The sequence below is a fragment of the Plectropomus leopardus genome, chromosome 2 (genome assembly GCF_008729295.1).
Source record: "Plectropomus leopardus isolate mb chromosome 2, YSFRI_Pleo_2.0, whole genome shotgun sequence".
Lineage (NCBI taxonomy): Eukaryota > Metazoa > Chordata > Actinopteri > Perciformes > Serranidae > Plectropomus > Plectropomus leopardus.
The window spans coordinates 26080783-26105868 of NC_056464.1; the positions used below are offsets into that span (position 1 = coordinate 26080783).

Below are 25086 nucleotides of genomic sequence, written 5' to 3' on the forward strand. Positions count from 1 at the left end.
TAAAAGATGACTGACACCTCATGACTGCATAATAATGTGAATGGTTCCCTTTAAGAAATGTCAGCAGGCGTTGCGGTGAGCGTGCCTGACAGACATTTTAAAGGTCTACTGCTGTCAAGTGAAAAGACGATTAGTGGAACATGTATCTTTTGTCAGAAACCAGCAACCTTGTTCCACATGTGCCCACTTACCGACACTCTCCTGCACTGCAGTTATGACATTGCTGAAGGGGAGGTCTCTCATCTGCGTGCCACTCATGCTCCATGAACTACCTCTGCGTTTATTTCATTACTGAAGTTTTCACTTGCGTGACACATCACATTGCAGTGCAGAGGACGAATCGCCTCCTGGCCTGCTAGTGATCCCCGAGCCAAAGTCAGTCTGAACAAATGCTCACACATTTATTATCTCATTCAGTCTTTTCATGCACACTTTAATCAGGATTTCCTTTCTCGACTCTATTATGGAGCGAATACTGCCTTGAACTATGAGCTGCTTTGTGTTCATTCATCAGAGTCTGTTGGAGCAAGTTAGAATGAACCTCCATTTATTGTTAGTCACAAGATAAATCAGTTATAAAGGATGCTGAACTAAAAATAGGAAACTCTGATCTTTACATAATGCCTTAGAGTGCCGAGTGTTAAATTGCTAATTAGTGACTTGTGTTTAGGGCACACACAGTAGACTGACTCAGAATTTGCTAAACCCAATGAAAGACTGTTCTTTTACGATTAAAAGTCATTTTTGTATCGATGCAAAGGGAAACAACTGAACAATACCTGAGAGCCAAATCCCATCAGTTGCTTTTGTCAGTGCTGGACTCAGCAGCTGGCTGTTAGACAGCACTGCAGAACAAATCTCAGCGTAAAGAAGAGAAATCTGTCTCCTTCCACTCAACATATTATAACAATGTCCTCCCTTGAGTCATGGCCTTCGAATCCTTGCTTTGATTAAGTGCCTGATTTGTGGTTGTCCAAAAATCTACTGAGCTGCTAAAACCCCTCTCAGACACTCAATCAGTGTGAGTGAATGCTGAGCACTGATAGGGCCCTGCACGTGTGGGGGAGGAAGAGGAGAGAAAAGCTGGAGACATACAGCCGAACATGTGTGTGCGATCACGAGTCACGACTACAGCACAGTAAAATTCACCAACAGCAGCGCTGTTTAAGGACTGTGCAGACGCAGAAGGGAAAAATAAAATTTAAAAAAATCAGATTCAAATTTGCCATGAAGCTCAGGGATACTCAACTTGCTTTGCTCAGGGACAGTTAATAAAGAAATATTGATAATATTTATCAAAATCTGAATCAGGAAGAATTTACTGATCCACCAGAATGAAACTGTGGTTCCTTGTAGTCGCTCTGATGCCAAGCAAAGACAATTATAGAAAGTATAAATAAGTACAAGCACAAAGTATGTAAAAATATATAAAAATATAAAACTTACTTATTATATTATATTCCATTTCCATCAGTATGTCCCCTAAATCCAACACACTAGACCTTTGAATAAAAAGCTTTATTTTGTTGCTTTATGCACTCTGGCACCTTATTTACATTCAAGCTACAAGAAAATCCCCAGTGTGAATAATTATACTTTCAATGTGAATTTGAAAATGGTCATTGGGCAACCCAGCACCCTATCAAGGGCCAGACTGGGCCCAAGAGCCACAAGCTGAGTATCAAAGATGCAGCCAAACAGCAGCAGTAACAAGCTGTAGAAATGTATCTCCCTTATTGACATCTTAAATCCCTTATCACATTACTGTACCAATACTGGAAGAGAAAGCTGCAGAGGACTCTCTTAAATTATTGGTTTTGTTCTATTCATCCTCACAGCTCCGACTGGGGAGAAGCATTGGCGATCAATGATGCCACACTATAATGAAGCCCCAGTAGTCCTCCCTGGCTGTATGGAAGATTTCGCTCGGACAGCTGACCTCTCCCAGTCTACAGCCCACATACAGCAGCTAAGCAGCACAGTGTCAAAGAGGGTAAGACGCTTCAGCCACTGTACTCTCATCGTTAGAAACTACCCTGACCACAGAGGTACTGTGGGGCACCGTCGTGAGCCGTGATCCTTCATGACAACGGCAGCATTAGTTCTAAAAATAGTCACTGGCTCTCTGAATCAATTCTACACAGTAAGCCTCGACAAAATACAAAGAACGCCCTTAGCTAGTGAAAGGGGAAAAGGACTCCCAAATTTGACGTCCGCCACCGCAGTGGGTGTCTCATGTGGTCTTTCACTAATTTGCCCACAGGGGTTAGTGTGGGTACCTCCATCGAGCTGGGATTGGCACATGAACTGGCATCCAGAGTTGCTGCAGGGTGCTAGGCCTGATCTGTCTGAGCTAGTTTAACAAGCCCTATCTTTCTGCCCTCTGTAGGAACGACTGCAGAGATCCTCCTTCGAAATCTACAATTAAACACAGGTTTTACATCTTAAAGGGATGGTTCAGATTTTTTGAAGTGGGGTTTAATGGGTAACTTTTCCATAGACAGTGTTTTACAAGCAGTAGATGGTAGTGGGCACAACCCACTCTGGAGAGGCAGGCTATAGTCCAACATGGAAGATAAGCAATGTACTGCTGTGGACGGAGGCAGCAGCACACATATGTTAGTCACTTTAAAAAAAAGTAAAAATAAAAAAATAAAAAAAATAAAAAAATAATATTAGTTTAAGTGCACATTGTAGTTACAATACTTTCACTGCTTTACCATGTCAGACAGTGATTTCCAACAGGAAAATTCAGGAAAAGCCAGAATCCATTAAGAAAAATAGTTTTAACTCACTGAACATGGGAGCTGCTGGTCCAATCCAAACTGACTCTTCTCATCGAATCAGTTAGTTTTTCTATTATTGTGTGACTCTGGAATTTAAAATGGTTAGTTTGGATTCACCAAGGTTAGACAATAACACAAAATAACTAAATCATCAAAGCAGCAGCAGAACAGCAGCTTCTGTGTTCAGTGAGCTAAAATTAATGTTTTGACCTGAGCATAGATGGGAGACTGAAACAGTTAATGGCTTTCTCGTCTGAACAGGACTGTCTGACAGAAAAATAGAGCGGTGAGAATACTCTCAATATAGTGACATCTACTATATGTAATACACTGACTATGGATATGTACCCCATACAAAGCCACTTCAACAAATCTGCACTATCCCTTTAAAGCAAAGAATCCTTCAAGCTGAATAAACATCTCACTCAGCCAGGACAATGTTGTCTATGGCGGGCCAGGCGGCGCTTTTGTATAGTGCAGTGTGTACACACCCGGCTGTAAAGGATAACCACAGTTGTGTCATGTGTAACTGTTTGCCAGCTGTCCAATAGAGGTTTGAGCTCCACTCACTGAGGGTTTAATTGAACAGCATTAGTGAGGATTTGAGTAACCGGGTGAAAATGATAGCCTCCCTGAGATGGTAGTGGCCAGGCAGAGGAGTGCGTGTGAGTGTGAGTGAGTGGGTGAAAGGACTTAAGAAGAGAGTTAATGGAAAGTGATGTGAGGTCAGACAGATTGACAGTGTTGATCGACAGATGTGGTAATGCTTTTCTAGCAGCTTAATGCATCCTGAGGCTGTGTCTAAACATTTCTAATGGCTGACTCTTTCATCACTGTTACAGGGATGTAATTAACTGGAGCAGAAAAATGTATTAGAATATTGTTGTAAACAGGTTATCTAAGCATCAGTCTTTTGTTTCGTTTCTGTGCTTTTCCTTGTGTAAGTAAAATAACAGCTCTTCTTACTGATGATCTGAAGGATCTCAAACTGTAGAGGTGCTGAGGGTTTTAAATAGCTGTCATATAAACACAAAGAATGCTGAAAATGGGGTTTGGCTCAGGTTAAATCCTGTCTCAGTTTTTCTGGGAATTCCTGAGAAAACAGAAGAGTAAAGAGAGACGAAGGTCACATCTGCGAGCAGCGAGTGCTGCAATTCTTAATTCTCCAGTGAACATGACAGATTCCCCGCAGATAGCAGGGCTCAGGAGGAGTTGTCGTTTCAGCTGTCCCCGCTGACACATCTAACAGAGCTGGAGAGCTGAGACAATCAGAAATAGCACATAGGGAACCCCTGTTATTATGTAATATAGTCTTCACTGTGCCTTTTGGCTTGAGCTACTCTCAGAGATTACATGTTATTTTAAATATGGGGAACGTGGTGGCTATAAACAACACATTTGTAATGTTTATAATAGGCTACTATTGCCAGATAAATATCTACTTGAAGAAATCGTGTTTATGATTCAGTATGCAGTGGACTAAATGCACATTGTGGGTTTAAGTAAATATGTTGACCTTTACAAAACAGCAGTGATCTCAGAGCCATGTCGAGATTTTAGCATCACGGCTTGTGCAACAAGGTGTGTCTGAACCAAACAGGGCTGAGTTACACAGATCGAGGGAGCACGCTCACTAATCTTAAGAGAGTGAGCGGAGGAAGCAGAATAATCTGTCCTGTTCAACGGAGGATCCTCCTTCCTGCCTCTGTGCATTTGTCATACCTAAGGTTCACACAGAGGAGCGTTGCTAGGCAGAAATGTTCTCTACTGCACATATTTCTGGGAAAAGACATGGCTGCTTGCTCTCACAGCTCTTGGCATCCTGTGTCAAGAGTGTTTTAAGACACAACTGATCAACAACTCCTTAAGGGACGTGGTCTAAAACCCACAGCCTTTAAGAAATATAGGATTATCCATAATTTTCAAAAACCTACAGGAAGTAGAATTACAGCACTATTTAGGAGGTACTCAATGCTGATAATGGTCCGTGCAATTTAAATAATTCTAATAATATAGACATCACTGAATTGTTCTTCTTAGGGCCAAAAATGATTTGGCTGCCAATCAACATGAACTTCGTGTTAATGTGTCTTTGACAGAATTTATCACATCCAAATCATGGTGTGGAATGAAACAGTGGGCTGATATTTTTGCCTGGGACTGTCAGTCAGTCAGTCATTTTCTGTAACCGCTTGTCCTCCTAAGGGTCATGGGGGGCTGGAGCCAATCCCAGCTGTCATCGGGCAGAAGGCGGGGTACACCCTGGACAGGTCGCCAGACTATCGCAGCTACTTACTGTACTATTTATAAATTTTAAAATTTTCAGGTTAAATAAAATACTACACAACATGTGTATTCTGTGGATATGAAGGTATCCGTACAAGCAAAAGATGTGTTGTATAGAGATTTAATTTTATTTTTAATTTTATCATATTTGTATATTTGTCCTGTTTTTATCTTGTCTTTTTCCTTTTTCTTTTGCCTCAGTGTCTTTAGCTGCTGATACGAGTGAATTTCTCCAGTGTGGGATGAACAAAGTCTTATCTGTATATAAAAGACTGAAAGCAACAATCAATTGGAAAGAACCATCATATGAAAATCTGCTGGTATTGTGACATCCCTGAAAATCTACGGCTTTGAAAACTAAAACAGATTTATTACAGTGAATGACTTTGATTTAACTCTTCTAAAACTCTTTTCCTTCTCTATCTAGAAGGAAAAGAGTTTTAGAAGAGTCAAATAAAAAGGGGTTAAACCAAGCTTATGAAACAGATGGTGTTTCTATTTATTTCTCAGCTATGGATTCTGTCACCCAGAATGGCCTTTACCTCGACAAATATAGAAACAAGGCAGCTCTATAATGTGTTCAGACTGCTGTTAATAAATCCCTGCACCAGACATGCTACGAGGTCAGACGGGTCAAATCCTTTGCCTGGTGGTCCTGCCTGAGGTCATGGTATACACTAACTATGACCTGACAGCTTAACAAACAATGGAACAATCTAAGACATTAAATCAGCCAATATATCAAATGCTACATATTATCAGCAGAAACAAAAAAGAGAAGAAGAAGGCAGAAAAACTACAGGAGAAAAGTGTTTGTTTATACGATAAGAAATTGGGTCAGAATTGTGGTTTTGAAGAAGTGGATTCAGCCGGAGTGGATATACTGTATTCTCAATGATAAAACCAATAAAACTAGAAAGCACACAGGGATCAGAAGGATCAACAGAGCAAAAAAAAAGTGATATGCCATCGGCTGACACTAAAGTGCCATGAGCCATGTGTAGAAAAGCAAGGAGAGAGTTTCCTATCAAATGCATCACAAAGAAATGAAAAGAAATATGAAATAAAGGAAAAGCAAATTGAAAAGATGTTTTTTTTTCTTATCTGTGTTTTATACTCTACAGGATAACAACACCTGCATCAAAAAACTCAGACCTGGTTTTGCTGCGTTTGTGAAAGATCGGTCAACCGTGAAATAGAAAATTTCCCATGCATTAAATTTGCAAGAGTGAGCAGAAAAATCACAGGAATGTACTAAAAGCCTCGGTAAACCTTTCCTCTTTACCAGGATAGCCTCAGACCTGTGAATGAGACACACTTTGGCCCAGTATTCCCTCACCGCATTTAGTTTACTGCATGTTAAGACTCACATCCATCAAGTTTTCTGTTGCTTAGGGTCCTAATGCATTATGGAAGCACCAAAGAAGACATTAAAGATAAATCATAGTAGGACTTCCGACACATTCTGATGTTCAGCGAGAAGTTCAAGAGAGCAGAATAGAAAATAGTCATGGCCCTAGGAGAAACAAACAAAACTTCACATTTTATTCAGAGAGGGCAACCCACAGTTCGGGAAATACGTGCTGAATGTTGTTGAGTAAAACATTTTATGGGATACAAAGCGACAACAGCACAATTGTAAATCCTGAGACAGGCTGAGGACAGTGGAGAGGGCCCTTTACTTCCTGTCACTACTGGGTATTCACAAAGTACAGAGCAATCCCCCTGCAGTCTCCAAGGACACACACACTAAGACACTAACATACTCACACTTTTAGACATGAAAAAACACACTGTTAATACAGACAGGTATGAAAGTGCATGATGGGAAGAGCAATGTAAAAATACAAAAAGCATGCCCAGTCAGGTTTGTTTAAAAACAACATGTCCCTCAACAGTGCTGCCTGCTAAAGTTAAGCAGTGTGATGAAGAATAGGACAGATGTTCTTACTATTTAAAGGGTCAGTTCACCCCAGAATCAAAAACACATATTTTTCTCTTACCTGTAGTGCTATTTATCAGTCCAGATTACTTTGGTGCAAGTTACCACGTGTTGGATATCTTGTCCGTAGAGATGTCTGTCTTCTCTTTCCAGAAATCATGACCCAGTTACGCAAGATATTCCACAGACCTCACTGTGAGCAGTTTCATGTGTGAACTTTTTTCTTTTTACCAAACTTCACCTGCCAACGATATCACAGTGTAGAGGAGAATGTGCATCTACTGCTGGCTGACCTAACACTATGGAGCAAGCTAATGTTACTCTGCAACTCACACCAAAACCATCTAGACTGATAAATAGCACTACAGGTTAAGTATGCATTTTTAATTTTGAGGTGAACAGTCCCTTTAAACAGTCCTTTTAAATTTGAAGAATAGCAACAAAGCCCTTTTGTTGTCAGATATCAGTTATAATTATAGGATTCAGTGGAAGGAATTTCTCAAGAATTAACTTGAAACATGTCAAATAAAAGCAACAGCAACGCTTGTGTGACAAGGCTGAGCCCTCTGTGATGATCATGGCTGCGCTTCTTGACATAAATCAGAGGCATAAAAGTAACAACTATGGTGTAATACAACCAAATACAAAGGCTTATGAATCAGACAGCTGCAAAACTGTAAATCAGTAGAAACTAACAATGGCACTGACGCTGATTCAAGCTGCAATTCTTTTGTGGCATAATTCAAGTTAAAATCATACACATGGCCAATTCAGGAGTCTGAAAGCAATGTACTAACCCTTAAACTCACAAGGACATCATGTTGAGCTGCCACAAATAGGAGACTTGAAGTAAAACAAAAACAAAACAGAATTGTGTAATCTCTGGCATTCCCACCTCTTGTGCCCACACAAAATTTCTGGCTAGAACATTTTTGACAGGCTGTCAGACTGGGCCAGCCACAGAAAGCTCAAAGAGGAAATGGAGAGATCGCCACTGGGAACCAAATCTATATCACTCCAAATACCTAAACGTCATCTCCCACTCCTGTGACAAAATAAAGTACACACACTTTTGACTGTGGGCTTAGTAAGGCAGTGGGCTTGAGGTAAAATAGTAGATTAACAGGTTAGGCTGCAGCCCGTTCAGCTGTATCCAGCTGCAGCTGTGGATACGAGTCTGCTGCTAAATTTAGCTCTGGAGAAGGGGATCGCCTGAAGAAAAACGTCACAGTCGCTGACACACATGCTGAAGCAAAGCTGCCCAGGCTCAGAAAATTATAGTTTACAGTTTAGAGTGGCTCTGTGCAGATTTAAGTCCTAACCAAAAGGTTTGTCTGTGTGTGTGTGTGTGTGTGTGTGTGTATGTGTGTGTATTAGTGAGAAATGCATGGGAGGGATAGGTGAAGTGTGTGTGAGAGTGATGAAGACAAATGTTAGCACTTAAAACATGTCCGAATGATGCATTGAAGCAGGGGTAATTAACAGATAAGAAAGAAGAAATATTCCTCCATGCTGCCACCTGGTGAAAAGACTGCTATCATACATACTTACATACTCATCATATCATCTAGTTTCAATAGCAGAATAAGCTCAATAAAAATTAAATAAAATAACTACTTGCCCTGGATATTCAGTAGAGTAGGAGTGCAGAGAGTGATACCCTCGCTGTGATCAGTGAATGCATGATGGCACTGAGTGCATTGGGAGGAATTTGCAAAGTGTTATAGTTGAACGTCTCTACCACCTAGTGGAGATCAGCTATTATAAACACAGAACTACTTACAAGAGGAGGCACTTATCACAACGTGAATCAATAGATTTAATGTACAGTATATTCTGCAAGTTAAAAATATATATTCTTCATCTTGCTTAACAAGCATGTATTTGCTGTTTAGTTTTTCCTTTTTCTTTTGAGAAAAGTCTGAAAAGTCTAATGTAATCTGAATTTCTGTCCATTTTTGCATGGATTTACATCAGATCTCATTATTGATCATTGATCTAATTAGTCCAAAAATTAACTGACAAAACCTGATGCTATTTTGGTAAACAAACAATAAGCAAAACTGTCTGTGATGCTCTAGTTGCAGCCAGGGCTGGGCAATATATCAATATTAAATTAATATTGTGATACGAGACGAGATATCAACGTAAGATTTTTTATGTCATAATATTGCAAATGTTACCTGATTGTTCTACTGTTTTATTTTTTGTCTTTACCTACTTGATCACCATATCCACATTACTGATGATGACTTATCATAAAATTGTGTCTCATTGTGTAAATATTTTGTGAACACACCAATAGTCAGCCCTACAATATCATGTGAATACCAACATTGAGGTATGTGGTCAGATATATTGATAATATCTGATTGTCTCCATAATGCCCAGCCCTAGTTCCAGACACTTCTCTTAATTTATTCAACTGTTAATAATTTGGTCTTGCACTGTTGGTCAGAAAAAAACAAACATGTGAAGACAACCACCTGAGGGCTATTGCACAAAAACTAGATAGCAGATCAAGTCAGGATTTCCAGGTATCCAGGCTGAATTTAGCTGTGGTTTGGTTGCATGACAGCAGAAGCACATTAGTTATCATTTAGATTTATTCTGTGCAGCTAGCCTGCTCCCAACCGGGCTAATCCTTGTGTTCAAGTTTGTTCAGTCAGCCGTCACTTTGATCATAAATAAATATGATTGTAATTATTCCATAGTCTTCTTGCACTCTTTATTTTTATTCATTTATTTTTTTTAGCCTGTATTAAAACAGACGTCAGCTCTGTAATTCATTAAAGTAAGCCTGCCTTTATCATTTTCAGTGTAAAGTTAAAGGTAACGTGCACACTGAGGGACATTTAAACCAGGGCCAAACGGTTAAAAGTCAGCACTCCAGTCCACAATACCCCCTGTCCTCCTGATCATGTTACTCCCAGTAGTTCAGTGTATATGTAATATATACTGGTAGGTTATTATTGCAGTTGTTGAGATGAAGCTGCAAAGGTGATTTCAGTGAAGTCAGTGATGAGGATCTCACTCTCTCATAGATCTGTCTGTCTGTGCTGCAAACCTGTGTATGTCAGTTTGTTGTGATGCTTTTCTGACCCCTGGTGGCTAAACGTTGACTCATCCATCTCCACCAAAGCTAAGCACTAACTGGTTTCCTAGCCAATGGTATAAAAAAACTCAATTCTTTTTCAAACTTTTAGTTATATTTCATTAAATACAGGTGAATACGCTTTTATATTTAAAGGATGCAAGACAAAAACTGTGCACATATGCATCAAAGTTTTAACAAAGAGTAGTAAAGGCGTACTGTACATTCAGTTATGATCAAATGTAGCTTTGTATGTGTGAATGTTTAAATGGAGGTCAATACCATGTCCATTAGTGTTAAGTCACTCCAGAAATCAATACTTCCCCAGTCCATATAGCTAAAACAGGAGACACGAGGCTTCCCATCTCGCTTGACTGAACTCTAGTTGGCTCCTTTACCCGCTGCCTGGCTCTCTCCGTCTGAGGACATGGACACTAGGGAAAGTTTTCCGGTGTCCAAATGGGGCTGCTGAGTGGGAGTATTTTGTTTCAAGGGCGACATAATGGAAATGGAGTAATCCTTTTTCCTTAATTTGAATTAGACTATATTTACAACCTTCAAATAACATGATCACGGGTATTATAGCCCACTCAGACTCATTTACAAAGATAAAATTATTATTAATCGTGTCTTGTTGAAGTCATATTAATCTTATGTTTAATCTTGTGTGTTTCTTGTGTTGTTAAACAATATCTCTTGTTCTGAAAAGTCTGCAGAAAACAATCCAAAAGGCGTGTTAAGTATGGATGTAGAATGGTGAGCAAGCGAGAGAGTTAAAAAGAGGAGTAGGAGACTATATTATGATCATTTTGCTCGGTTTTATGACAGTGCTAAGAATGGCTAAATGCAGCTTAGTAGCAATGCTGACCTGCCTTTCTGACCACACACCTGAAATAATGATGAGATTGAGTCAGAGGTCGCATGTACATGCCGACCCAATTGCAGCACTAATTACAGAATTGCGGGTGATAGGGGTACGAGAAACAGTGGATCCTGGCAGGACTTCCTCTGTTAGATAAGCTACTACTACTGTGGTAAACAGACACCAAGGGTTAAAATACAACAAGAAATAAGAAGAAAAAACATAAATTACACTAACTAGATCAGTTAGATTGCACAAACAAATAGATCGTGATTAAAGAACAGCTTTAGTGTAACTGTTACGTAACCAGTAGAGATGATTACTGTCCGAGGCTCTCTGAGGTTTGTAAGTAAAGGACCACACACACTCTTTGCAATATTAAACTCCCTTTCTACATGCACCCAAGCCCGTCACGGGCCGCTGACTGAGCTTTACACAACAGGGAGGTAACTACAGTCGAGGACACATGCCAGCACCTTAGTGACATACAACACTACCTGCAGATGACGGTAAAACTTGGTCACCCCAAACGTGGCCAACAGCAGCCAGCTATACCTCCGTTCTAGTCACTGATCTCAGTAAAAAACAACAGCAGTGATGCCTGTGTGTGATGAAGACTATCCAATGACGACATCGACCAAACAGGCTTTATTAGCCAACGCAACAGCCGCTCAGCCTGCTGCACCGCCTCAATCCTTTGAACAGCAACAGTCCATAAAATAGGCCGTTTGCGGTTTGCGGACATTGTGTTGATGACACAGATAAAATGTGCATTTGTTTCAAACTGTATCTCTTGTTCTGTATGGATGGTGCATTTGACATTTATTGTTCATGTATCTACAAGTGATCTTTGGAGGTATAAAATATATACATGTACATATAAACTCAAGTCTTGGCCTCTGACTTTGAACTAAAGCTTGTGACTGGGGGTGGAGGGAAAAATACAGCTTAGTATCATGATATTTTGTGGGGCAATATTATATCAAAACACAAAAGCCAAGCATCCATTTTTGTACTATATAAATTATCAATATTGCAAATACAAATTAAACTTTAGGTAGACAACTGGAATTATAAAATCAATGTAATTTCCAGTCCACAAGATATAATTTGCTGCATTAAATATGATTGAAGTGAGATACTTCACTATATATTATTGAGAAAACAGATAATGACAAATTTTACCTTCGGACATAATTTACAATTTAAAAAATGGTGATAAATCTAAAAGCATGGCAAATTCTATGTAACTGCAACATTCAATATATTGTAAAACATTTAAAATCACAATTATATTGTATCGTGATAATATCATATTGTGGGGCCTCTGGTGATTATCACCCCTAATTCTAATTTAAACTAATTTAAATCACAATTTTTCTGACACACTGCCTTGACACAGCATCAATGGTAATGTAACAATATTTTACATATTACTGTCAAAGTCAAGTATCTCCAAAACATCAGCTTTTTATGAGCTCAGAAAAACAGCCTTGCTTTCAGTTATGTGGGAATACATTGTTCAGATAATACAAAAGCATTGCAAACTTCTCATTAATCTTTACAGTTGGCTAAATGAAGTTATCTGTGATGCCATAACACAATCCGGTGAGTTACTTTCACAAAGGATCTCCTCTGGACAACCTCTTACATTCTAATCTTACACACTCGTACCATCAAGTGTACAGAAATCCTACTGGCCACTGGGAAAAAAATGCTAAAATGGGATGGTAGTCAGATCTCTCATTGCTGGTTAGATTGTTGTTAAAGTCTGGAGAGGATAACTTACTCACTAAGGATTAAGGTACATTTTTCTATAAAATATGGTAACTTTTTGTCGGCTACACAGAGAATCTCCCATCCCATGTGATTGTTTGCATGGTCTCTTTCTTTTTCACCATGCTAGTGTTAAAATCATTCTATTGTGGTTAATGCTATCCAATCTATCAATTACTTTTTTTATTTTATGTTTTTTTTTGTACTAATTTACTTAATTTTAGTAGTTATATTTTAAATTTAATTATGTGCTAAATTATTTTATTATGTTAATTTATTTTTAAGGCATCAGTAGTGTAAAATGTGTGACTTTGTGGTTTGTATAGTTTGATAAAACCAAAATAAAATACCTAAAATAAATAAATAACAATAAAAATAACAATGGCCGCATCTTCTCGACTCATAAAGGAACACTTAAATTTATCTGAAAAGTTGTGATTCACCAAATTTAGAAATACATGGTCTTCACTCGCCAAGGAGGCATGCAGTGTTCATCATCGCACCAATAACCCCATTAAAATAAGACCAGAAACCACTGCACATCAGACCAAGCCAATATTTAAACCTATATTATAAAATTCTGACAGCCAAAATCATACACAGTATATAATATTATTATGTATATTCTCAAAAAACTCACAGTTTTACTATGAACACACAGAAAAAAAGTTATTTCAGTTTGTGGGGAAGAATTCTACATACAGCAAAAGCCGAAGAAGAAAGACTGTCTTAGTGATCAGGGAGGGGGAAGATACAGTCTGAGTGAGATTTTAAGGGGCCAGGTAACTCCTTACGGAGCAGTCTGTCCTTCCCATGTAGTTGGGCAAATATGCCACCGACCTAGATGATTAAAATAAAACCTGAGCCCCAGTACCTTTGCATGAGAGCAGTCTGACCAGAGGACAGAGCAGACTGCACTGATATTAACAATGAAGAGACAAACATGTTCCTGACTGCTGAGCTGTTTCTGGTGACAACATTTACCCAAAGAAAATCAACAGCAAAGGGACAAAATAGTAGCTTAAGAGGGCAACAAAAACACCTGTTCAGTATCAGACCTCCTTTAACTACACATCTGCTCTCACCTGCTGGTTCTGAGCCCCACCACTGCCCAGGTCTCGGGAGTATCCGAGTCCAGCTCTGCCCCTGTCTTACCTGTACTTCATGCCTGTCTGATAGGACACACATTCCTCCAGAGCCAGGCCATTCATCTTCAGGAAGTCTTCCATGTTCTTAATCTGTGCAGCGACTCTCTGTTCCCGGAGTCTCTGCAGCTCAGCCTGGTCGGGGGGTCGGGCTGGTGGCTGATTCAGCCCCTGGTCCGAATGGTAGCGGTTGATCCCGCTCCGGATGCTCTCGCTGTATGACATAGACAGCATCTTGCCGCTGCCACTGCTGCTGCTCTTTCGAACACCGCTGCTTGGCGCTGCCGGTTTGGGGATCTGCAGGTTGTCAGGAGGACAGTAACTGGACTTGCGCCTGCCGGGACCCCCCCGGGGCCCACCAGCGTACCCTCCCGCAAACATGCCCCCCCCCCCCCCTCCTTCTCCTCCTCCTCGTGATGTTGAGGCAACCCGTGCAGTGAAGATTAAAGTAGGGACACTGACGGAGCGAGGAGCCGGCAGAGCACAGCCACCTCCTTAAATAGCACCTGCTCCCATAAAAAAAAACAGCTCTCCTGCTTGGGGCAGCACACGGCCATGCATCCTGTAATCAGAGTCGCACAACATAGCCCCGCACCACCCTCCCCTGACAGGTACACAATGGCAGGGTTACACTGATAGGGAGCATTCAGGTGACTTGCTGGTGATTAAGGAGCAGGACCAAAGAGGGCACATGCTATCTGCGAAGAGGGGGCATTCAAACATGCACCAAGCAAGAGGGGACGACCTGGTCTCACTTTGGATTCTGACTGGACTAACTGGGAGAGCCAAGAAACAAACTTTCTTCGGTAAGTCCACAATACGAGTGCCTCCCACAAAAAGCACAACAAGCCCACCTGGACTGCAAGAAACAGATGGGAACGAGCACTGAATGAATCCCCAAACAGCTGCATGATGGGGACCTTTAATGTGGACTCTGGCTTTATTTCAGGTTCAGAAGTACAGGGAGATTAAAAAAAACTGTTTTCCATTTTTCAAGAATTGAAGTCAAAGGGGTAAAAGGGGAAGACAACTGTGTCTTCCCCTTTTAAATACACACTTTTGCTTGAGTTATTTGATTACTTTAACTTTCAGATCTACAAAGTGTTGTGCTGAATTCAATCAAAAGAGGGCAGCACTGTGTCTGTTCCACCACCACTACAAGAATGCAACATTATTAATATATAATACTCTGACCTGCAGACTGATGTTATCTTAATGCAAATACACTTAAAATATTACTCTACAAAGCATAACATATAGAAGAAATTGTGTTTACACAAAAAATAAAATGATTGAAGCCATTTATAAGAAACCATTAAACCAGCTAAAACAGCTAAAAACAGCTAAAACTACATTCCAGGATAATATCTTTCCTAGTTATATCTTATTTCACATACACACATATCCGTGCTTACAGTTGTGAGATTATACGATTTTAGCCAAAGCCAAATTAATCATAAAAAATTAACATAAGACGTAATGATAAGACTTCCTGGCTTCATATAAAGGATCTAAGGTGTTAATAATATATTGATTTATTAATAAAATCAATATATCAATTATCTCTCTCTCTCTCTCTCTCTCTCTATATATATATATATATATATATATATATATATATATATATATATATATATATATATATATATATATATATATATATATATACATATATATATATACATACATATATATATATACATACATATATATTCAGCATTAACATTTTCTATAAACTTAAACTTGGTGATAGTTTTGTGACTCATTCTCATTCACTACTACTGTAATTGGGACAGTTCGACCACCCATGACAGGCTCACAGATACGCTAGCAAGATGTAAAAGCATGTCTAGCATCTGAAATAGTTTCAGAATTGCTCAAGTCGACCACCAAAATGTTGAGTGCTAAATACACCAAAGCACACTGGTATCATAAATCTACAACAAGCTTGGTAAGTCACCTAAAAACTATAAAATAACAGCTTAGCCATCTTGCAAAGTATTCTGTTTTTCTAGCTATTATAGCCAATGTTGCCACAACCTGCATGCAAATAAAGTGGGTAATTGTCCTGTTATTTTAGGTGAATTAACTGAAAACTAATGTTTGACCATTAAGTGTGCTCAATATGTCAGTCATTAACCTGCTATATCCTGGTAGAAGCTTCGAATAATGGCAGATATTTCTCAATAAAGCTTCTATGCCCAAAAACTGATATCGGGGACACGGATCAATCTAAAATTACTTAAGATGAGATTTACACTAGCATTTCATTTTGACAATTTAAATGATTACTAAAATAAAAAATATAATTCATTCAGGATAATCAAAAGTGAGCATGAGTTGATCACAAATTGATCAGAGTTCCTTCTTTATAACATCCTGAACCACCCTAAACCATTCTATGAACTCTAAGCGGTATTGATCGTTTAAAAATCTATTGCTGAATGCAACACTTGAACAGCACTTTCTTTGCCTCTGTACAAAACAGCACGCAGACTTACTTTGGCACTGACATCAATCCTTCATTCAAAATTATAATTGGTAATCATCCAATATAAAATCTAACAAATCTATCACAAAATACAGACTGTAAAAACAGCATACTGTATGTTTTTAAAAACTAATGTAAAAGAAAGAATTAGTCAAACCGTTGACGCCTTCATGACATGACCTGACTTGGATCTCTCTCACAAATTTTCTATTAATCTCCCAACCAGTTCTCCCAAACAGCTGCTTTCCTCACTCAGAGACACAAGACATAAATAAACGAGGAGACTTCAAGCGAGGCAGCATGCATCCACACACCCACACACACTCCTCACCACTCTGCCAACCCCTTACACACAAAACATACACACAAACAAACAAACACACTCCTTGTGTGCTCATGAGTGCAAATCTTGCCTTAAACTCACCCGATTTCTTGGGGGTCGGCTCATGAGCGAGGTTGTTGGGTGCCAGTCTGCTCTTATAAACACACACTGCAGACAGTGATGAAGCGGGTCCACCCAAACTGGGAGTGTCTTACTAGGAAACGTCTAAACCAATTAGTGTATAAGAGAGTGCATCCCTTCCCTCCCCACACCACTTGGACCATACTCTATCACCACAACCAACACCTCTCCTCCTCCCCTCCCCGTGTGATTTCAACGAAGAAATCCATTTATGCCGTTTAGTGGCCCGTCTTGTTTCTGCTAACCGCAGCAAATAATATCAGCCCTGAATTATTCACCAAAGCTTTTGCGCTAAAAGCCTCTGATTGTTGTTCCACAGGAAAGAATACTAAGAGCTGGACAGTAATGAGGGTCTGAGTGTTGTGTGCACATGAAACACACACACACACAGACACAAACGTACAAAGAATACAAGCAAACACACACACAGACAGAAAAAACAAACCACCAAGCATGTTCAAGTACTCTCTAACCAAGGAATTAGGAAAACCACACCGGTTAAGCACGCCTTGCTGCATCTCTCTGCAGCACAGCCTTGTGTACAGGTCAAGGTCAGAATCAGAGTGGGTCACATAATAATGACTCTGGACGCACAACTGTGAGGCACCTGTATAAGTGCAGCTGCTCTGTACTGACCTTACGAGTTACACTGAGGAAAGCAACAAATCCACCTGGATGAAAGTTTAAATTCATTTTATCATTATCTCTGACAAAAACTAAAACACTAATGGACACCTCTTTATATCTGTATAATTCATATAAGTGGATACAATAATAGCACAATAACAGCCACTGACTGTCATTTCTGGCAGTACTCATTAATCCATACCAATATCACAGCAAACATATATTAAAAGCACATTATCTGCCTCTAGTTATTATTATATTTTTGGTTGGTGCTGTGTATTCACACACTGGTGCTCCATGGTTTCTACAGGATTTACAAAGTAAAAAATACATTTAAGGCCATTTAAATACCACATACATCCTACTGGCTAAACTATTTAAATATGATGGGACATGATTGTAGATGATGTGGCCTCAAATTATAAAAAATTATAACTTTTTTTTAGTAATTCCCAACAGTAAAAAAAACGCTTAATCTTAATATTATGATTAATAAAATATTACATTACATTACATTAATAACATTATCTGGACCAAGGCAAGAGGCATAAAACGAATGAATTACTTCAAAATAATACATTAATTGAAGTTTAATTTTAATTTTGTTTCTACTAAAATTGACACTGGTTGCTTATCTTAATTGCCACTGTAGCTGACAGTAGTGACGGTGCTACAGATCTGATGTTGCTGACTAAAACTCCACAGCCACAGTCAAAACAATCTCAGTAGTTTAGATGTTTGCCCTCTCCTGAAATCCTTCACCTGCAAAATGTCCATTTGTATATCAATTACTCACCATGTTTTACCTTAAATTTTTCTACATGCCTCCACTGTGAACATAGAATCCAAAAAAGGTGAGCACACGAGAACGCATGTGCTTAGGAAATGCTGAGGGTAAGACTGGATAAATAATGCTTGGATTTAACTGCATGTGAGAGTTTGTAAAAATATTTTTTTTTTATAGTTTTGCTGTTGTTAAACATGGAGCCCTTTTACTTCAATCATCAGGGATGTTTACTTTTTGGGGGTCTCCATTGACTGGAGGCATGCAAGAAAAACAAAGTTTTCTTTAAGAATTCAGCAGAACACATGGTGAGTATTTGATATACAAATTATCGCTTTGCAGGTGAAATATTCTTTTAAGACAAAACCTGCAGATACTCCCCTCTCTGCACTACACAGGCCATACACAGGCACAGCTGTTTTACAGATACCGGACCAGTGATGCCACTGAGAAGACAACAGTCAACCACGACTCCCCCCTGTGTATATACTCCCTCATGTGTGCATTTCACCACAGCCAACGCTCTTGCAAATAGCACAGAATTATTGAAACTGTCTGCTTGGATATACTGCCATAGCCATGTCCACATGACCTGCCACTTTGAGTTGGTCATTAGGACTGCAGCATTAAAACGAATCCTACTTTTTCAGTTCCAACCCACCCAAACACTTTAGATGTTTCCTAGTAACAGTGGTCACCTTCATATTGACTTCATGAGCCAAAACATTCCTTAATTTGAGTGGTTAAACTCTATTAAAACCAGACTTTTCTTTAAATCAGTTGTTAAAAAAAATACTTCACACAGTAGTTTATTTTGCTGGAATGCCCTGGTCAAGTCTCTAACTCACTATGTGTCTTTCAAATCAGACATTTTTAATAGCTTCAAAAAAAATGTTTTCACCCACAAACAGCAACCTCAAGGTTGAAATATGAGCCATTAGAATGCTAAACTGTACATATACTTATAACACCTTGGATACAATAAATGCATTACATTATTTATTTCCCTATCCCATACACAAGAACATATAGAGGTCAGAGGTCAACATCCTTCACCAATGGAAAGCACTCAGTCCCCTTAAAAAACTATAACGTGATTTAATGATAGCCAGAGCCGGAAACACTTCGCTAAGAGCATTGTTAGTGCTGAATCATAAAGACAAACATGACAAGTCCCTAGGCAGATCATGTCATAGACATATAGTAAAAAAGCAAGCCAAATTTAAAGATTGCCAACATATTTACAGACTTTAACTCCATTCAGACTTCATATGCATCCCTGTAAGTCGTACTAAGTGAGCTGACCATCGTGCACTTTGTGTGTTACAATGTTGAGATGACGGAAAAGAATAAAACTTTCCTTCCCAGCATCAGCCCGTTATGCTGTCAGAGTGATAGACAGACAGAGATAGGGGGCTTAATCGATCCCCCTCACGTACTGTAGGCCAGGGGAGCAGCTAGTGGGACGGTTTGCACTTTAAAAGGACAGAAATGTGCAAGGCGCCAAGATAAAAATCCGATAGTGAGCTCATTACAAGCACATCCACATAGTCAGGGGTTTTTATAACTGGATCAGCAGAATAAGGCCTGGTATCAGACCATAAAACATGATCCTACTCTAACAGCAGAAACACTGACCATCTAAATGGCACACTGCTGGAGGAGTGAGTACCAGCCACCCTACTCAAAGGGAACACTGTCTCACCCCCAACACTGACAGATCAGGTTGAACTCCCATGAGGTCAAATATAGAAATGATGAATAAAGGAAATGACTTTCTGCTTAATCATGCTGAAGTAAAAGACATGACAAAAAAGTGTCTAGACATCAGTTCTGTAAGAAGCTTCTGAGTCACATGTTGAAGTTTGACAAGAACAGCAGGTGTATCAAGTGTCACTGCTGGGAAAGAAAATGACAAAACATAACCAAAAAAATATAAAAACTCAGACAGCTGTTGTTGATTCAAAGGTTTTAAGAGCAACCTTGCAAAACAATCTATCATCACCCCTATCAGGTTTAAGCTGGATAATGCATTGCCAGCTAAATAGTAGATGATAAGTGTTATCTATGCTGCAGAGGTTTACTAATGGATGTATGGTTTTAAATGACAGAACAGCAAGTCTCCACAGCAAGGTTATTATAGTGAGATAAAAATTTAAAATAAAATGTTATGAATGCATACCAACATGTATAAAAAAAAACAAAAAAAAAAACACCCCACAACAACCACAAAAAAACAAACATAAAAGAAAGTACTTCACTAAAAAACACTGCTTTGCCACAACAAACAGTGCAGAGACAGACAGGTACCTGTAGAACTGCAGCTGTCGTTTGGGGCTCCCATAACGAGCGCTGAAGACATCAGGGGAAAGGAGGAAAAAGGAAAGCTTTGGTTAATTTAGGCAGGAAAAGGAAGAAGTTAGTAGTAGGGAAACAGGCACAGGCACAACAGTGACGTAAGATGCTGACCATTAAGCAAAGAGGCTAAATGTGGAAACAGGAGGAAACAGAAAGTACTGCAGTAGAAATCATACAGATATAGTGTATTAAATATAGCATTCACAAAGCCTCGTTTGTTCAAAACGTTTACTATATTTAGTTATGTATGATGGAAATGGACCAGACAATATGACATGACAGGCCCGAACACACAATCAAAGTCACAGACGCTATACCGATTTTTTTCCTCAGATCTTCCTCATCATTTTTGAGGTTTAAAGGCTGATTTTTGCTCCTGAGTGAAAGTTGAAGTGTTGTTTAAACTATTATTTGTTAGAACACAACAACACTTGTCAAACAGCAGATCATTTCACACATCTGAGGTAGATTAAAGACAATCAACCAAAAAAATGTCAATAAATAAAACAATGAATAAAAAAAGAAATCTTTATACTGGTTAACATCAAGTGCTCTAGCTGACAATGGAAACAGAATAAATAGACAACAAAAATGTCAACTGTGGCCAGTACTTTTTGTGCAAGTTTTACACCCACAGTTTACAATTTCTGCTGTTTCTAAATCATAACAATAACAAAAGACAGACTTTGATGATGTCATGAAGCAGCGATGGGCCAATTATTGACAATAAAAGTCTATCTGACACGATTGAGGCGTAAATCATGTTTACGAACGAGGGAATGTATTATTTATGTAACCATTAGTAATGTTTTGTCATATAATTCTAATGAAAGGGCCAGTTAGTGAGTGAGCAATTCAATCACAGTGTAGCGCGGCACTGTTACATGGTCAAAACAATCATACTAAAAGTAACTTTATGAGTGTTGGATGTTGTTGTAATGTTATAACATTTAGGGTTCATTACTGCCCTCCTCTAATGAATTATATGGGGGATTTATTGAACATTTGTTTTATCTCTATCCAGGAAAATTATATTGAGATAATTTCAATATTGTTTTATCGCTCAGCGTTACATAGCAGTAAAGACTTCATCAGGCGGACATCAGACGACAATTCGTCATGTTGAAAATGAGGGTATGAAGATGAATGAATGCAAATGCAGCTGTATTAGCAGCTATTGCTGGTAGTTCTCTGGAGAGTGAGGTGTAGGTGTAGGTGATCAGTCGAGAGTGGTAGGGCCGCAATGTGACGGGTTTTACGGAGGAAGAGTTCCTCAAAAACTTTAGTTCAGGGCAACATTCTGATATCTCTATCACTGCCTCGTGACAAGGCTGTCAGTGCAGGACTCAAAATGTAAGCAAGCTGTCCTCGTCAGAAAGCGTCTTGCAGTCTGGCTCTATTGGCTGGTGACTGGGGCCTACCACAGCAGCGGCCCGGTGACAACAGCCTTCTGTATAAAGTTTCAACAGAAGGTTCTGGTATCATGCAATATATGTATATGTATGGGAACAACACATGAATTATGACATGACCGTTCAGAGCAGTTGAACAGCCAGTGATTTGTGGCGGACTGCCACAATTAAAATGTTTGCTGCCACAAATAGATTTTCTGTTTTTGGAGCTGCATCATTCATTAGGAGCGCTGTTGATATATATATATATTGTTATCCATTACACCACACTCGCGGGGAGCACAGGGCATTCTGAAAGTGAAACTTCACCACTCATGCTGCTGCTTCTAAAAGTTTGCATTCACTCACAGAAGCTGTTTCTCTTATCCATCAATCCAATCAGCTCAGCTCTGAATGATCGATAAATTAATTATATACTCCACGAGTCACAATCTGCTGCAAAGGAAAACAAAGGAACTTGTGGAGAGCCCGTAAATGCCTGCACCGCATTTAAGTGACCTGTAAAAAGCTCAGGATTTAGAGAGGGGACACAGAATGATATAAAGATATACATATGTATTTAAAGGGAAAAAAATCCCAAAAACTAATGTTTGCTGTTGCCATGGTGTCCTCGATTGGGAAAAAACAGATTTCTCTGTCCATACTACACTGTAAAAAAATCTGATCTATGTCACATGAGAGCAAAATGACTGGATTTGGGCCACAATTGCTTGAAATGTGACTGTAGCCAAATAGAGTCTTGAATTTAGACTATAAAATCACTCATCTTGGCAAAACAGTGGTTACATCTTAAACCTGACCCTCTGAGGAATCTCTGTTAGGCCAGACACTACAGCTTCCATCACCAACTTCTGCTTTGTTTCATATGCAGGGATTCCCTCAAATACATACAATCACAAAATACCTATAGGTGACAGCCACTGCACCCCATCTGGCCATATAATAGAGTCAATGTGAAACACAGCCATTAAGCTGCCTGAGAAGCAGAGGGGGACAGATGCTTTTTAAGATGACGGGTCTTTGGCACCACGTTGTGGTGAAACACTAGAGTGCACGATAATTTGTTCAAATTAGAAATTGGTGTCTATATTGCCGTTTCCACATGCAGTGAGATGAGTGAAAATTAAATATACGCTTAAATATGCTGCCTGCATGACAGCGTGTGAGAGCGTGTGATGAATTTGTGGATGCGTTTCAGACTCTAACAGTTGGGGACAGTAAGTGCTTATGTTGTCCAGTGCATTCACACAGTAAACAGGTTGTGTCTTCATTAGGGTTATGAAAGGTTAGATAAAGGTTAGGCTAAGGTAGGTAATGGCTAAACCTCCATGGAATAAACACTAATAATAATGTCCTCAATAGTGATAAAACAGCTTAAAGTAGTATACATGTGTGACAGAAAGTCAACACATGTATTCTTGGTTGCACGTCAGTAATTCTTTATCAGTCTGTGTTTGACTTGTTTTGTTGAGATAACAGCACACTTTATACTTCAAACAAATGTTTCACGTTATAATAATTGATTAAACATTTCGAACAATGCAAGATACAAAAAGAAACTTAAATTTGGCTTGATGCTGATGGTTGGTGCTGTATAGAACATCTATAGAACTGCATGGCTGCTGTGTGATGATTGGGTTGAAGGTATGTATTTATAATGATATTTTACTTTGCATTATGTTGTGTTCTTAACTTTTCGTATATTTTATTATTTTCTTTAGGTGAGGTCCCTAGAAATGCCCATGGTGGGTTTCCACTTCACCTGTAAACTGTTTTATATCCTTTTGTGTGGTTTTTTTTTCGTATCTAAATGTGCAAATAATTAAGCTAAACTATGCTCAACTAAAGTTTTAGGTGATAATTACAGACACACTAATACACTAAACACACCTAAGATTTGGTTTAGCACAGTTTGGCACCCACTTACTCTGATTTCCTTTTTTCTATTGAAACAATGTTTTGCACAACAGATAAAGCAAAAGTTACAGTCTGACATTTACATATTAGGTAAGCAGCTCAGCAAACAGCAGTACCATTACCGTGATGATTTAACATACTGATTTTCAAATGAACTCCTATAAATCAATTACTGGTGATACTTTGAATTAAATTTCTAATCCAGACAGACTAATCATTGATACAGTCTCAGTAACTGCCATATGGGCATACATTCAAATGCATATTAACGTGTTGTGTTTTTGTACATGGTGTGTATACGCCCATTAACTCACCTGTAGATCATGCCCGGTGAGCCAGTCTGTCGGAGGGAGAGGCGAGCAGGGGAGTCTGTGGTAGATTCAGGATACATGGAGGCAGGAGGGAGGGAGTGTGGCCAGCCTGCCGGGGGTGGTGTTCTTTCACCGTGACCACGGGATACGACAGTTAATCACCAATCACGGCCTCTGGAGAGGAGACAGAGAGCACATCAGTGTCAGTAACTGGTGGGGGGTATTGTTATGTTATCACATATAATATGGTTTAGGGGTGGGAATCTCTGGCCACCTCACGATTCGATTACGATTCAGAGGGATACAACGCGATGATAAAACAATTAGCAATATATCTTGATGCACTGATGCATCATTTTTGAGATCATTGGTTTTATTCAATTATTTTTATGCATAATTTTTTATTCCCTTTTTCTCACTGTGTGATTACTTAAACAATGTATCTGTAATTATCCATAATTAAAATAAACACTAAACAGATTCATTTATTTCATTTTACACTATCTTTTATTAATAAACAAATGGAGGAGATGTGTCAAGCTTTGTTATCATTTGCTCGATTGTTCTCTGGTTGTTCTGTTAGTTTGTTGCCCTCATAGTTCACTGACACGGTTTCATTTGACCATGGTGTGTTGGAGTGTAATAAACATATGATGCATTATTATTTATTAAACTATCCAGCAAAATATAAATCTTAAAAGCTCCATCTTAAATAAACTTCAGGTAAATTTAAGTACATTGTGCTGATAACAGGCCAACCTCTCCTGACTGCAGGACTCTGACCTGGACTTCAGCTGTGTGCTATTAATCATTTTACTCTGGGAAAAAACAT

The 25086-nt window shown here is 39.0% G+C and overlaps 1 protein-coding gene across 2 annotated transcripts in view; it reads right to left on the bottom strand.

Annotated features, from left to right (window-relative positions):
• Positions 1 to 25086, bottom strand: part of kcnab2a (potassium voltage-gated channel subfamily A regulatory beta subunit 2a) — a 110822-nt gene that overhangs the window by 43283 nt on the left and 42453 nt on the right. For both annotated transcript variants that reach the window (XM_042506533.1, XM_042506523.1), the window contains exon 2: positions 24258 to 24428. In XM_042506533.1, coding sequence (XP_042362467.1) covers positions 24258 to 24334 — 77 coding nt within the window. In that variant the 5' untranslated portion in view covers positions 24335 to 24428. The remainder of the gene's footprint in view (positions 1 to 24257; positions 24429 to 25086) is intronic.